The sequence below is a fragment of the Rasamsonia emersonii genome (genome assembly GCF_000968595.1).
Source record: "Rasamsonia emersonii CBS 393.64 chromosome Unknown ctg1118621760394, whole genome shotgun sequence".
NCBI classification, from domain to species: domain Eukaryota; kingdom Fungi; phylum Ascomycota; class Eurotiomycetes; order Eurotiales; family Trichocomaceae; genus Rasamsonia; species Rasamsonia emersonii.
Genome location: NW_013563032.1, coordinates 16,080 through 29,569, shown reverse-complemented (window position 1 = coordinate 29,569; position 13,490 = coordinate 16,080). Strand labels below are relative to the sequence as shown.

The 13,490-nt window shown below is 54.1% G+C and overlaps 5 protein-coding genes across 5 annotated transcripts; 3 read left to right on the top strand and 2 right to left on the bottom strand.

The window, feature by feature from the left end:
- Positions 1 to 45: 45 nt before the first annotated feature.
- On the bottom strand, positions 46 to 2,076 carry T310_6292 (serine peptidase; the record flags this gene model as incomplete). Its single annotated transcript, XM_013470879.1, has 10 exons — positions 46 to 265; positions 327 to 522; positions 571 to 729; positions 781 to 886; positions 931 to 1,018; positions 1,068 to 1,240; positions 1,288 to 1,410; positions 1,459 to 1,613; positions 1,670 to 1,787; positions 1,837 to 2,076. 10 exons carry the CDS (start codon positions 2,074 to 2,076, stop codon positions 46 to 48), a joined length of 1,578 nt encoding a protein of 525 aa, XP_013326333.1.
- Positions 2,077 to 3,682: 1,606 nt separating this feature from the next.
- T310_6291 (uncharacterized protein) lies at positions 3,683 to 4,655 on the top strand (the record flags this gene model as incomplete). Its single annotated transcript, XM_013470878.1, has 4 exons — positions 3,683 to 3,731; positions 3,774 to 3,965; positions 4,138 to 4,184; positions 4,305 to 4,655. 4 exons carry the CDS (start codon positions 3,683 to 3,685, stop codon positions 4,653 to 4,655), a joined length of 639 nt encoding a protein of 212 aa, XP_013326332.1.
- A 1,241-nt stretch (positions 4,656 to 5,896) lies between these two features.
- Positions 5,897 to 7,616, top strand: T310_6290 (Cell division protein Sep4a; the record flags this gene model as incomplete). The annotated part of the gene is made up of 2 exons (XM_013470877.1): positions 5,897 to 6,393; positions 6,443 to 7,616. The coding sequence occupies 2 exons, from the start codon at positions 5,897 to 5,899 to the stop codon at positions 7,614 to 7,616; spliced, it is 1,671 nt and encodes a 556-aa protein (XP_013326331.1).
- Positions 7,617 to 9,842: 2,226 nt separating this feature from the next.
- On the top strand, positions 9,843 to 10,630 carry T310_6289 (uncharacterized protein; the record flags this gene model as incomplete). The annotated part of the gene is made up of 3 exons (XM_013470876.1): positions 9,843 to 10,266; positions 10,356 to 10,387; positions 10,430 to 10,630. The coding sequence occupies 3 exons, from the start codon at positions 9,843 to 9,845 to the stop codon at positions 10,628 to 10,630; spliced, it is 657 nt and encodes a 218-aa protein (XP_013326330.1).
- A 293-nt stretch (positions 10,631 to 10,923) lies between these two features.
- On the bottom strand, positions 10,924 to 13,490 carry T310_6288 (Annexin ANXC4; the record flags this gene model as incomplete). Its single annotated transcript, XM_013470875.1, has 2 exons — positions 10,924 to 11,244; positions 11,313 to 13,490. 2 exons carry the CDS (start codon positions 13,488 to 13,490, stop codon positions 10,924 to 10,926), a joined length of 2,499 nt encoding a protein of 832 aa, XP_013326329.1.

Below are 13,490 nucleotides of genomic sequence, written 5' to 3'. Positions count from 1 at the left end.
ATATCTACTCTTGTTTATATCTGTGTACAGATGTCTGTGTATATGCTACTTCCGGTAATATTCATTCACCCATGCCTTGATCTGCGCCACCTCGTTGGTGACGACCCTCTGCACGCCCGCGTTCGCCTCCGCGTTCTTCAGAATCAGGTCGTAGCAGTGAACTCCCTCCGGGATCAACTGCAGCGGCGCCTGCGGTGTGGATTGCAAGGGCCCGCCGGGGCGGAACTTGGACGACACGCCCGCGCTGCGCCAAGGGTCGAGTTCCCTGTGCAGGTTCTGGTTAGCATTCTGTGGCATTCGCCAGCTCGACAAATTAGGGGCATACCCGTTCGTCCAGATCAGCCGCGTCGTGTTGGTCAGGAACCATCCCTTCGTCCACGCATTCACGTCGGCCGCCGTCTTGCCCTTGGCGCTGCCGTACGTGTAGCCGTCTTCCTCCGGGAAGAAGAGCGGGCACTGGCGCTGCCAGTATTCCGCCGTCACGAGGCGCGACACTATGGATGGCACGTTTTTGGGCGCGCCGCTGAGTCAATGAGCTCAGTTTCGTATGCACATCTGGACGATACGTACTCCTGCCAGTAGAAGAAAGGCTCGTTGCACAAAACCAGTTCCACTGCCGGTTGATTGTGTTGGACACAGACAGGTCGGTAAACATTGGGCTGGACTGGTTGTACGTGTCGAAACACGCGATGCTGTCATTGCTGCTCCAGTAGCCATACGTGGCGCAATCTGCGCGAGTTAGAGATATGCCATGCCGTCCGAATGCTGCAGAACACTTACATCCTGGGAAGAAGACCTTGTTCCACCACGTCGCATACCCGCTCAGCGCTTTCTCCAGCCCGACGCCGTCCGGTCCTGCAGCCACCGGCGGCGATGCATATGCATTCTGCTTCGTCAGCTGGATATTGTCGGAGTCGACAGGATGCTTACCTCGACATAGTCGCAGAATTCGTAGACTGGCGGATAGGGGTCGTAGAAGCTGTTGGATTGCCACAGCCACGGTCCGTTCTCGAGGGCCCTGTCATGTCATCAGCGACGTCTATTTGATGACTTCAAATTATTCTCACGAAGCGAAATCATCGTCATGCTCCAGTGCCCCCAGTCCGAACAGGTCTTTCAGCTGCTGCTTGGCTGTCGCATTGCCGGACTGGAGAACGCTGTCGATGTAGTCGACGACCCGGGAGAGATCCTTGCTGCAGTTGGCCGGTAGGCCGTCCTGCACCGGAGCAAAGTATTGCCACTGCAAATATGAGCGTGGGAAGCCAGATTTCAGGACGGGGGAAATACGTAATCGTAGATCGCCTCTACCGGTGCGCTAGACGCGTGGTAGGCCCAGAATGTCCCAGGGGACGTCGACGCCGTCCACGCGGACAAGGCGCCGCTGTACGATCCACCAGACAGAACCCAGGGCTGTGATGTTAGCGCATATGTATACCAACGTCGCTGGAAGTCACTCACCGCTTTGTCGGCGTTGCTGCTGCCGTTCCGGTCAAATGGCAGCTTGACCGTCTTTGCAAAGTAGGTCAGGTCCGCAATCGACTGTTTGAGGGTGAGGTACTGCAGATTCTTCGTTGTGAGGGAATCGTATGGCGACGATTGACCCCAGTACCGGTCTAGACAGAGCTTAGCAACCCTATCACAAATATTCCACCATCGGAAGGGAACTGACGTTCAAGAACGATGACGGCCCCTCCTATCGTCTGCGCAATCAGGCCGGTTATCGTCGTATTCTTCAAGTAACCCACGTATCCCGAAGCGTCCTCCTCTCCGGGGGTGAACAGGACGACCTGCTGTCGTTAACAACGGTGCGACATAGCTATTACGGGGCTTGCTTACCGGAGACCCCGGACCCTTCCAAAACTCGTCATTCCACCAGTACCGCTGGGAAAAGGTGCCCAATTCGGGATGGTTATGGTCGATGAGCTGCTGGAAGGTCGCGCTCGCATTTGTCGGCCCGTGCAGAGGGTCGCGAGGAGGCAAAGGGGGGCGCGGAGGCAGTGGAAGACGCGGTGCAGCCGCTGCAGCGAGCGAGACCAGCGACGCCGTCAGCGCCACGAGCGACGAGAGCGAAGGCATCGTGCAAGCCGGAGCAGTCGTCGCGCAGAACACTGGGGTTGTACGACGACGCGAGATATGATGGCAATCGGCTCCATCTTATACCCCGGACAGTCCGGCTGCAGTGTGCTAGCAGTCTTGGTTAAAACCCGGCTTATCTTGCGTGATCTCCACACAACTGCAGCATGCTTCTTATCGGACTAGAAGCTGAGATTAGGTCGTAGCAGGTGTTAGTCGGCACGGAGCAGCCGACTCAAAACCGGTTAAGCTGGTCCCTTAAATGATTCCCCGCCGCGCAGCGTAGCATCAGGTTATCAGCGGGTAAATTCCCACAAGACATTCCTAGAAGCGAGTCTTTCTTTGTCGTGATCGAGAACGAAATAATCATGTGCAAGCATACCTCCGATCTTTGGATATAAGGGATGGACATGATGCTTTCAGGAGATAATTCGGATGCATTATTTATGTTTCCTTGGAATTGTTTTTGTCTAAGATAAGGATAACCGATGTCACGTTGTCAAGCGTCCCTGCAGCTGCCTGATCGGGTTAGTCAAAACTGTCCAGTACGGAGTAAATATGCTGAAAATTACTGTTTCTAAGATTGAGCATACTATTCTTTCTTTCTCGATACAATGCTAGAAATGTAATACAATAAATAGCATCGTCAAAATAGAAAGTAGACAGCTCCAGAAGAAAGGTTATCCTTAACTTTTACTTCCCTGTAGATGGATAACATCTACGGTCGATCTCCCTCCTGGCCATGGCACCACCCAAAGCAGCGATTGTAGAGAAAATAAAATGACTATTATTCCCTTTATCTGCTTTTCCTTACTATTAAGTCGAGCACGTGCTGTCAGTACTCAATTTGTAGTCGCAATGATAAATAGATTTCGCTTGTGATTGTGTCATGCGCATCAACCATCACATGTCTATCACATGTCTCACATGTCTACTCATGGGACTTTAGGTAGTCTGTACCAGCCTCTTGTATTACCCGAAAGCCATGCCTGCAGAAATCGCCGAAAAAAAAATCCTGTGACGAAAAAAAAAAGTTGCCTTCTTTATTTCATGGCTATCTCAAACAATATTAATATTAGTAACTCACTGACACCTAACTTCTACCCTTGGTACCTACTGTACAGCTGGTTCTGCTGTCCGCGTGTCTCGATTTGGCCGAGACGTTATTTAATACTGCGTATTATTAGGGGCTTGGAATTCCTATCGAAGGATTGATTGATCCCCCCTGTCTGTTAATAAACAAACTAAACAACAGCGATTGAGCATAATTATGGAAATGAAAACAGTGGTAATATCATTATCAGCGCCTCTTCTATAATTATCGTTATTATTGCTATTATTGCTGCTGCTGCTGCTCCAGGGTGCAAAGGCAAGCAGCACTATTCCAGACTATGTGCTTGAATATGGTACCTACTGTATCTAAGCAATATCCATATATATAACTAACTATTATCCTTTTAACAACCTGATAACCACCACTTCCACCTAACGTCCCTCCTCCGGCTCCAGCACCGACACCTAAGAGTACTGCACAGCATAGCTGCATAGACTTTTGTCTTGGATTAGAGATCGAGGTTAGCTTACAGACGAGACGACCGAAGATATAACCATGGTGATATTGTCTTGGGCATGGAGTTTGGAAACCATGTTAGCGACTGGTAAGGAAATAAGTAAAATAAATAATATCTGCCCCATACTAGACTCTGACGCATCAAGGAAACACAACGTCGTTCGTTTCTCCAGACGTTACGCCCTACGACGCGACACGCCGTCAACTGGCTGCACTTCAACGGCCAGTGGAGAACCCCACGCTGGCGGGCGCCCAGAGATCTTGGGAGAGGCCAAATACTTCGTGCATGGATGGGCCGAACGGTCCGAAGTTCAAGAATCTGGTCCGGACCAAAGTGTCCCTTGGATCCTTGCGTAGTCCTTCCATTTTGTATCTCCACCAGTAGAATGCGATAAGTGCCTGGACTGAGTCTTGATTACTGACCAATCGGATATTGCGGCAGAATAGGAGTAGAGTGCATGTTTGACGGTGTTGATGATAACGATTAATTGCAGGCAGTAATGTCAACTATTCTATACCTGATGCCCATTATGACTACTCGGTAATATATACTCCGTATAGAGTACTCTGCCGTTGCCGTACGGAGAGTAGGACGAGCGATTTCCTAGTTGGTCATAGCCTTGCTGCGAATATAAATAACTCGAGACTGCAACGGCCTCAGGGGTTTTCTTTAACCGACGCGGTCTGGGCGCGTCTCGCAGCGAGGCGAGGTGGCCAGTGCACGTGCCCTGCGCAGGTCGCCATGTTCCTGGCAGGCACCCGCGCAGCCAATCATCGCCGACCAGGTACCCGGGGATACCCACCGCAGCGCAGCCCAATGAGCTTTGTCAGTAACGCTGGAGCTGCGAAGCTTCGACCCGCGCAAAGCTCTCCACTGTTCAATCTCAAGCCCTGTCGATGCCCAGTCTCCATCCGCCGTATCAACGACGCGGAGCACGCTGGATCCATTGCGAATGCGTTGTCGTCTGCCCGGTCCACAGACAGCTGGACTTGCCTGCAACAGCTCGTGTGAAATCACCGCTGAGTCGATACACGTTCGCAGGACTCGGCTCACTAGGTCACCTGCAAGAGCTAGCGCCGCCCGAGGATGATTAGTGGCGTGCTGGCGCCTCCAGCTCGGCCAACAGCTGCGTGTGATCCCCCAAGTGGGGGACGCCTAGTGGGTTGAGACGAGCCCCTGAATCTGGGCTTCTTTTCGAACGATCATAATAATTCCCAGCGCAGCAGTAACTAATCGCGCACGCGGATTAAGTTAACAGCTAACGGACGCGATGAACTGCCGTAATCGTCCCAGACTGCTCTCGGTGTCGGGCTAAAAAAAAAGGGCCGAACGAGTAGATAGATGAGACAGACATGCGCAGGCCCGTGTAGATTCTCTTTCCTCTCGTCCTCTACCCGCTGTCCTTCGTTTCGTTTCTCTGCGGTGTCCTCGTCTCTCTCGTCCGAGGCGTTGCGACTGGACTCTGTGAGAGCAGGACCGTCACCTTTTTTCCGCTCGTTTTTCATCACCCACCGTTGGCGGCATTAGCCCCTGGAGCAGGGGTCGGGAGGGACCCAGAACTTGTCAACATTCAGACCGACTGACAGTCGCTTGCTGGCCTTGTGAATTGTCGTCTTGCTGATCGGATCCCTCTCCCTCGAGACGTCTTCCCACCCGTCTCGTCGCCTTGTCTCTCTTTTGCGGTCGAAGTGGTTCGTTCGCGGGTCGTTCGCACTGCCTTGGGTGGCCCCTTTGTCGCTCGCTAGAAACCGCGTCCATCTGCTCGACGGACGAATTGATTCTCAGCTCGCAGCCTCGACCCAGTGGATTCCAGCTCGGCATCAGTGACGCGGGGTTCCTTCTCGACAACTGCAGATTGTTTGGAAGCGACTGTTGCGTCTGGAGATTTCATCGATTTCGGGGGTACTGGACCTAATCCATACGTCACTGGCACTCCGTTCCCCGCATCTAGCAGCGCTTGCGCAAGTGGCTGTGAATTCGCTCTGCCATCCTGCATTTGCAATCAGCACTGTGCGTGTACACAAATCAGTGAGTACTTCAGCTTTTGATAGCACCATTATTTCCTGAAGCGTTTGTATTTGATGAGGCAAAAATGATGGACCGTCCAGCATTCACGGCGTCAAAAGACGTCTCAGCAGTAGCAGGAATGAGAGAGTGTGCTGACAGGTGAATTGTCTGCGGTCCAGAGCCCCTCCTTTGTCAGCTCCCACCCCCCTCCCAGATAGGAAAGCGCGACTCAGCTGTCACTCGCCATGGCGTCGGCAACTTCCAGGCCTCGCACTCCGGGCAAATCGCCTCCCCCAGAGGCCCTTCCGGCCATCACGGAAAACGGCACCAGCTCGCACCTGCACGTCGATTCGAAGCGATCGTCTCTGGGCTTCCTCCGCCGCTCGAAATCGACTGAACCCCTGGGAGACCGCAAGTCCTCCGGGAGGATCAGCAAGAAGATGCTGAAGGAACAGGCCAGAGAGGAGGAGCTCCGCCGTCAGCGCGAGGCCATCCCTCAACACGCGCCCCGTCTGCCGGACCTCGCCCCGACGCCGCAGCTCAAAACATTCGGAGGCGACGACAAGCATGACGATGACAAGCCTTCTCGTACTGTGCCAGTTCCTCCCGTGCCCGCCATTGATCCATATGCGAGGACTGAAAGCATGACCCACCGTGGTCGTTACAGCTACGCCAGTAGTGCGGTGAGCAGTGTCAACAGCCCGCGCAGACTGCGCAGACGCAAGGACCCAACCCCGTATAAGTGAGTGTTTTCTGTATTTCGAATCAATTTGTCTTGGCTTCTGACAAAGAATTGTAAGTCTTCTGGTCGTGGGAACCCGTAACTGCGGCAAAACCTCCTTCCTGGACTTCTTGCGCAAGTCTCTCGCTCTGCCTCCCAACAAACATCCCATCCGCTCGCCCGACGAGATTGAAGAAGAAGTCAACTCCTCGCCGAATTCCAACTTCACTTCTCATTATCTCGAGACGGAAATTGATGGCGAGCGCGTGGGTCTCACGCTCTGGGATTCTGAAGGACTGGAGAGAAATCTCGTCGACCTGCAACTGCGAGAGATCACCGCGTTCCTGGAAAGTAAATTCGAAGAGACCTTCACCGAAGAGATGAAGGTCGTCCGCTCTCCCGGCGTTCGCGATACCCACATCCACTGCGTCTTCCTGATTCTCGATCCGGTCCGTCTGGACTCGAACATCTCCGCTGCCCGGAAGGCTGCTGAGAAAGCCAATGGCAACATTCCGGGCTCTCCACGTATCGTTGGTATTCTGGACGAAGACCTGGATCTGCAGGTTCTTCGCATCATGCAGGGAAAGACGACGGTGGTGCCGGTCATTAGTAAGGCCGATACTGTTACGACCGCCCACATGGCGTATTTGAAGAAGGCCGTCTGGGAGAGTCTGAAACAGGCCAACATTGACCCTCTCGAGATCCTGACGCTCGAAGAGCAGGAAGAGTATTCGTCTTCTGAAAATGGTGATAGGTTCGATGAAAATGAAGAGGATGAGGCCGAAGGGAAGTCGACTGCCGAGAAGGCTGAGACCGATGATCAGACCCGTGAAGCGGATGCCCAGCCTGCAGGCGACGAGCGTCCTGCTCCGGGTTCACCGTCCAGCCGGAGTCAGGCAACTCGCAAGTCGTCGAACTCCGGTTCCACGCCTGATACTCCTCCGATTCCTCTCTCGATCCTGTCTCCGGATCCTCACTCATTGGAATCCCCAGATGGACCGGTTGGCCGTCAGTTCCCTTGGGGGTTTGCCGATCCTTACAACCCCGAGCACTGTGACTTCGTGAAGCTCAAAGATGCCGTCTTTAGGGAGTGGAGATCTGACCTGCGCGAGGCGAGCCGTGAGATCTGGTATGAACGCTGGCGGACCAGCCGCCTTAACCGCCGTACGGGGGGCGGCGCGCCCAAGCAATCCTACCAGGGACGATATGGACCTCCAGCCAAGGGCGGCCGTGCAACAAGGTGATGGTTTGAGGACCAAGCGTTGAGCGGAGGATTCCATTGTATACTGAATCGAGGCTGCCAACTATATTCGATCTTTTTGTCTGCGATTCTTGTAGTGGGGCCGTTGCGTGTGAGGTTTTGTCGGCCTTGGAGGTCACATCCTGAACCCTTTTTCCCGGTCATGGATGTTGCAAGGGATGGATAAGTATTCTGCTTCGATTCCGTCCGGCCATTGCCTTAAGGTTGAGTACCAAAGCCTCTGTGAGAGCGAGAAAGGGATATTTTATTTATTCTATGTTCTCGTTCCGAAACTTTTTTTTTTCTGCGCAGCGGGTTTCTTGCCTTCATGTCATTCCTTCACTTCTCCTTTTGTTTTATCTCGGGATTTTTTTTTCCTTTTCTCTTTTATTCCTAACCGGCGAGCAGGACTGTCACGGCAGGATCGATCGTGATTTTCAGCTCCCCTATTTCTTCGTGTTCTCTTCGTTTTTCACCCTGTTAATTCAGTTCACGAGGAAGCCTGTCCATCTACCACGTGCTACCGTTGATCCGGGAATATTCCCAGAGATATCCATCATGTCGAATGTCCTCCGGAGGAGAGCATGTACAGCTCATTGTGCGGTTTGTCTCTTATTGTGTTGGCTATTACCTCTTTGTCGACTTCTGCAAAAAGAAAAGCTGCGATCTTGCAAGTCACCCTGTCCCGTTTCTTCCCTCCTCTTCATACCCTTATTCCCAATACAGTTCTCTTCTTGGCAGCCCGAAGCTTGTTTGTATTTCACCAAGCGTCCTGGCGCTCTCAGAACGTGTCATAGCAAATTGCGTCAGGCAAGCATGCAAGCATCTTTTTTTTTTCTCTTTGACCAGTAAATTTGTTGTCTATTGCCCGTAGCTTTTCCTCCAGCTAGACTCGATTCTATGTCCTCCGCACGCGATCACCTCCACGTGGCTGTGCGCAAGTAGATGCTACATATCGGCTGATGCTAACGTATTCTACCTTCCGTCCCCATTCCTAACCCATTATCTTTTGAATTTCCTTTGGGACTGGATGGATCCGCCTTTGTGGTAGAGGGTGATGTCACCTGACCTTCCTTCCCTTTACGTATCTCAAGCAGTGAGGGAAGTAGCCAGGCTGTAGTCTGAGCAACGTAAGGAAACTCTCGACCTTTCACTCGCACTTTTCCCATGGTTTCAACCCTGTCAGTGATGTGAGATCACATCTGGGGCCATCCTCGTCAGTAGTTGAAATCAGAAAAGCTGCTCATTTGCATGGCCACATCCGTTGTCTTGTTGTTGCCTTCGAGATTGAGCACATCACTGCTTGTCTCAGGTCATCAGTTCTTTTGCATAGTTTGCTCTCCTCCATCCCAGTCCTTGCCATGCTGCAGAGATGGCAGACACACCACAGGATGATGTGATCAGCTCCTCTGAGCAGGTGATCTTGCAAGTACGACTGGAGGACCTGAATCGGTTCAGCAGATCTGACCAGGATGGAGACGCGTCAGACATCGAGCTCGCGCGTCGGCTTTTGAAGAAGAGCTGCTCCATCAGGAACAAATACCTTAAAGATCACAAATAGCCTTGGAGCTTTCCTCGGCTATTGACCCGGACAGCCGTGGCAGGAAACGACAACACTCGGAAGATGCCGATGAGCGACGACGGCGAGTGGCGAGACGTATTGATGATGACGGTGATGGCCGTGCGTTGAACGCGAGTAGCGATCGAGAGGGGACTGATGGAAACGAGGTGTGTTTGATGAAATATCGAGGAAATAGCTCAAAAGAACGCTTACCACCGTGTCATCACAGGTTGCCATGTGTGATATTTGCCGGGAAACGACAGTGTTTCCAGACTGTATCCACCTAACTTGCGCTCATACCTATTGCAGGGACTGCCTTCGGCAGTTCTTTGAAAGCACATTAAATGACGAGGCATTGTTTCCGCCTCGTTGCTGCCAACAACCGATCGATGTGGAAGGGGTGCGGTCATTACTGAGCGGGGAGATAATTGCTGCATTCGAGGATCGAAGGGAAGAGTTCCAGACGGCTGACCGGACATATTGCTCGTCGCCGGACTGTTTGAATTTCATACCCTCGGCAAACATCACAGATGACCGTGCGTCTTGTCCTCGATGCCACACGGTCACCTGTAGCATCTGCAAGAGGGCAGCCCACACGGGAGAGAACTGTCCCGAGGATCCAGTCTTGCAGGAGGTGTTGCAGCTTGCCAGGGAAAGTGGATGGCAGCGATGCATGTCGTGCAAGAGAGTCGTGGAGCTCACCATTGGCTGCAACCATATCACGTACGAAGTGCCTTTCTCCAGACATACCAAGTTCTAGAAATGAACACTCCCATTCGCACAGCTGCTGACTTTGTATCAATTGATGTTCACAGGTGCATCTGCGGTGCCCAATTCTGCTACGCTTGCGGGCAGCGGTGGAAGACGTGTCTGTGTCCTCGATGGAATGAGAACCGGCTGCTGTGCCAACTTCCAGTAGTGGCTGGACGGGCAAACAACAATGATGGAGTCAACGACGAACCTGACGATGAAGATCCAGAAGAAGAATCGGACGAAGAATCCGATAATGATGACGAATCTTCTGACTCAGAAGACGACTGCCAACACGAGCACTGGAGATATATCCAAGGCAGAAATGTCTGTGAGGGATGCGGTAAGTATTATCGACGGTTCCTCTTCGAATGTCGGGATTGTAGATTGGGATTGTGTGCCAAGTGCAGGCGAGAGCTGAGACAAGGGCAGCGGGGGGTGATGATTCAGCAGCCAGCCAGCCAGTCAGTCATGCTGCCTCGGAATTACAATTACTTTCTTTATAGCATGTTGGGAGGTTTGGCCAATATCTGGCAAACATGATGCGTGCCACCAAGGTTCCGACATGCCTATATTATGCACGGTACTTGCTTGCAGCCTGCAACTTGGAGTTCACGACTCAATCAGCCGTCATCTACACTCGCCAAAACGAAACTCGAGTCAAATTGAGCCAGATAATGAAAGCTGCTGGCGAGGTAGGTGGTTAGAAACAATCAGTCTAGGTTGGGAGCATTTGATAACTTGACGTCCCATAGAAAGAAATGAACGAAGGGAATGGATGCATGTATGTACATACATGCAGGTACTTAATTATTGGTTAATCATGAGATTCTTTTGCAATCAGTCCATGGCAGGCCTCCAGATCCAAATCCAGATCGACAATCAATCAACAAAACTACATACCTACTTGGCTATATTTGCATATTTGCATTCACATTATTATAGTACATGTGGAGACAATTACACCCCTGGCCATACTCGTCATCAGTCCTTTTTTCTCCTACCGCCCCGACCTCTCAGAGGTAAGAAACGACGAACTTCGAACAAGCTCGATACAGAACTCGCCCCAGTCTCTCCCGCCACTGCTTGACATCACTTCCTGCGCAATGGCTTCCTCGACCCGCTCGTTGTACCGCTTGCGGTACTCGTGTTTCACCTGCTCCAGGTGCCGCGGCTCCCAGTGCAGTCGGACCAGACGCGAGATGAGCAGCTCGGACCGCTCGCGCCCTGATCGGGACTCGCGGATCGCCTGGTGTAGAAGCAGCGCGTCTCGCATGGGTCGGTTGATGACGCCGTTGAGGATGTGTGCGAGGGTTTCTCCCTGAGGTCTGGTTAGTGTCCGGTCTGGTCTGGTCCGATCTGGTCTGGTTGGGTTTCTGGTTTACTTACGACGAGGTTCCTCGACTTGGCAATCATCGCCCGGGCAAAGTTCTGCCGGTAGATGCTCTCGTACACGCGCAGGACCTCGCGCAGATGCGAGTCGCTGCGGACCACGATAATCTTAATCATGGCTGTTTCGCCGCCCTCGCGCGAGACCAGCGCGCGATGCAGATTGTGCACGTCCTGCTGGACGAGATGCACATCGACCGTGTCGCGCTCCGGCTGGCGCCGCTCCTCCAGCGCCAGTAAGATCGCCATGCGGAACTTGTCCGCCTTAAGCTCGGCCTTCATGCACTTCTCCAGGCTGTCGGCGTACCGCGAGTCGCGGAAGCAGGCCTTGATCTCGCGGATCTCGGCGTTGGTGCGCCCCATCAGCGACTCGATCAGCAGCTCCCGCCGTGACGTGCCTGCCTGGTAGTAGTAGTTGGCCCAGTACGCCTCCGACTCCCAGCGGCCCAGGGCCGTGGCGTAGCAGACCTTGCCGAACGGCGTGTTCCCGTCTAGCCTCATCTTGATGTGCTTGGCGATGTTGATCCCCTTGCCGTGCAGCTTGGCATGTTTCTTGTACTCGGCCCGCAGGGCCAGGACCTCATCGCTGGTCAGATACGGCAGGATGGTGATGAACGGCCGCGGGTCGAGGCGATGGTGCAAGAGCGCTTCTTTCAGGGCGAGCGCATCGGGCGTCGGGTTGTAGAACGACACTTTCTTGCGACTGCTGGGGGAGATCAGAATCACCTCGTCCGGGCCGCTGCCCTTGTCATCGTCGCGTCGTCGGTCGTAATACTTCGGTTTCCGCTCTTTGCTCTTCTCCCTTTCTCGCTCTCTCTCCTTCTCTTTCCGGTCCTTGCGCTCCCTGCTGTCGTCTCTCGACTTGCTCTTGTTCTGGCGTGTCCTCCGCCGGTCGGAGCCTGAACCACCGCCATCCAAGGGCTCCAGATCGGAGACGTCCTCGTCCAGTCTCGGAGACAACCTCGCTGGGGAAGCAATGGGCGAGGGCATCGGGGAGATGGACTGATAGGTGCCTTGATAGGGCTCTAGTAGCGGACTCGCTGGCGGTCGACCGCCTGGCCCCAGGCCATCACCACCTCCCACTGAGAGGTTGTTGACCGTCGAAACAGACAGACTGTGGGGACGAGGACGGGCGCCGTCCTGCCGGGACTGCGCCGGGTTCATCTCGAACTGCGGCTCGCTGCTCAGCGTGTACGGCTTCACGAACTGGTTGGTGCTGGACTGCGTGTAGGGCTGCTTGTTCGACTTGGACGAATACGTGATGTTGGGATCAGGATTGGCATACTGCCACTGCGGCAGGTTCGCATACGATGGCTGTGCGCCCGGATAGGCGTGAGAATAGGCATCTGGCGGGCCTGAGACGGGGGCAGGAAACGCCCCGGGGACAGGCTGTGTTGTAGGGGCTGGATAGCCTCCTGGAGGAGCCTGCGTTGTGGGCGCTGGAAAGGCGCCTGGGAGAGGCTGCGTTTGCGTCGTCGGCGCCTGAGAGCTGGGCGGCACGTAGCCTGGCATCTCACACTCGGGGATGGGCGCCCAATCCTTTGGCAATTGGGGCTGCGCGCCGCTGTAGCTTGCATGTCTGGTTTCACGGAATTGGGCCGGCTGAGCGTGGGTGAATTGCGGAGGCTGCGCATAGGAGAATCGCTCTGGGCGCGCATAGCTGGGATGGCTGCCCGGCGGCTCGCGATCCGAGTCATCATCGCGGAGATGGTATGTCGCGCTGGACGAGCGGGCATGTGAACGACGCTCTGGCGACGCAGAGGGCCGATAATGCATGCTCGACTCCACAGCAGCAGTGTCGCCGTACGCCAGCGCATCCAGATCCGAGTCCGAGTCCGAGTGTTCGGAGTCGCTGGCGTAGGGGGACGAATGGCGACGTCTGTCGGCACGATAGTATTTCTCGTCTTCGTCGGTGTCCGAATGGTGGTAACGGTCCCTGCTGCGCTCCCTGGGCCGGTATATATCGTCCTCATACTCCTGCGAATGGTCGTATTTCGAGCTTTCCCGGTAGCTGCTGCGGCTGCGACTGCGAGCTTTCCGCCGCTGCTCCTCCGAGTCGGAGTCATCGTACTTCCTGGGCGCTCGACTGTCGCGCGACCGCGAGCGCTCCCTACTGTGAGCGCTGCGAGACCTGGAACGAGCGCGCAGGCGAGGGTCGGGGACCTGAAGCGTCGACAT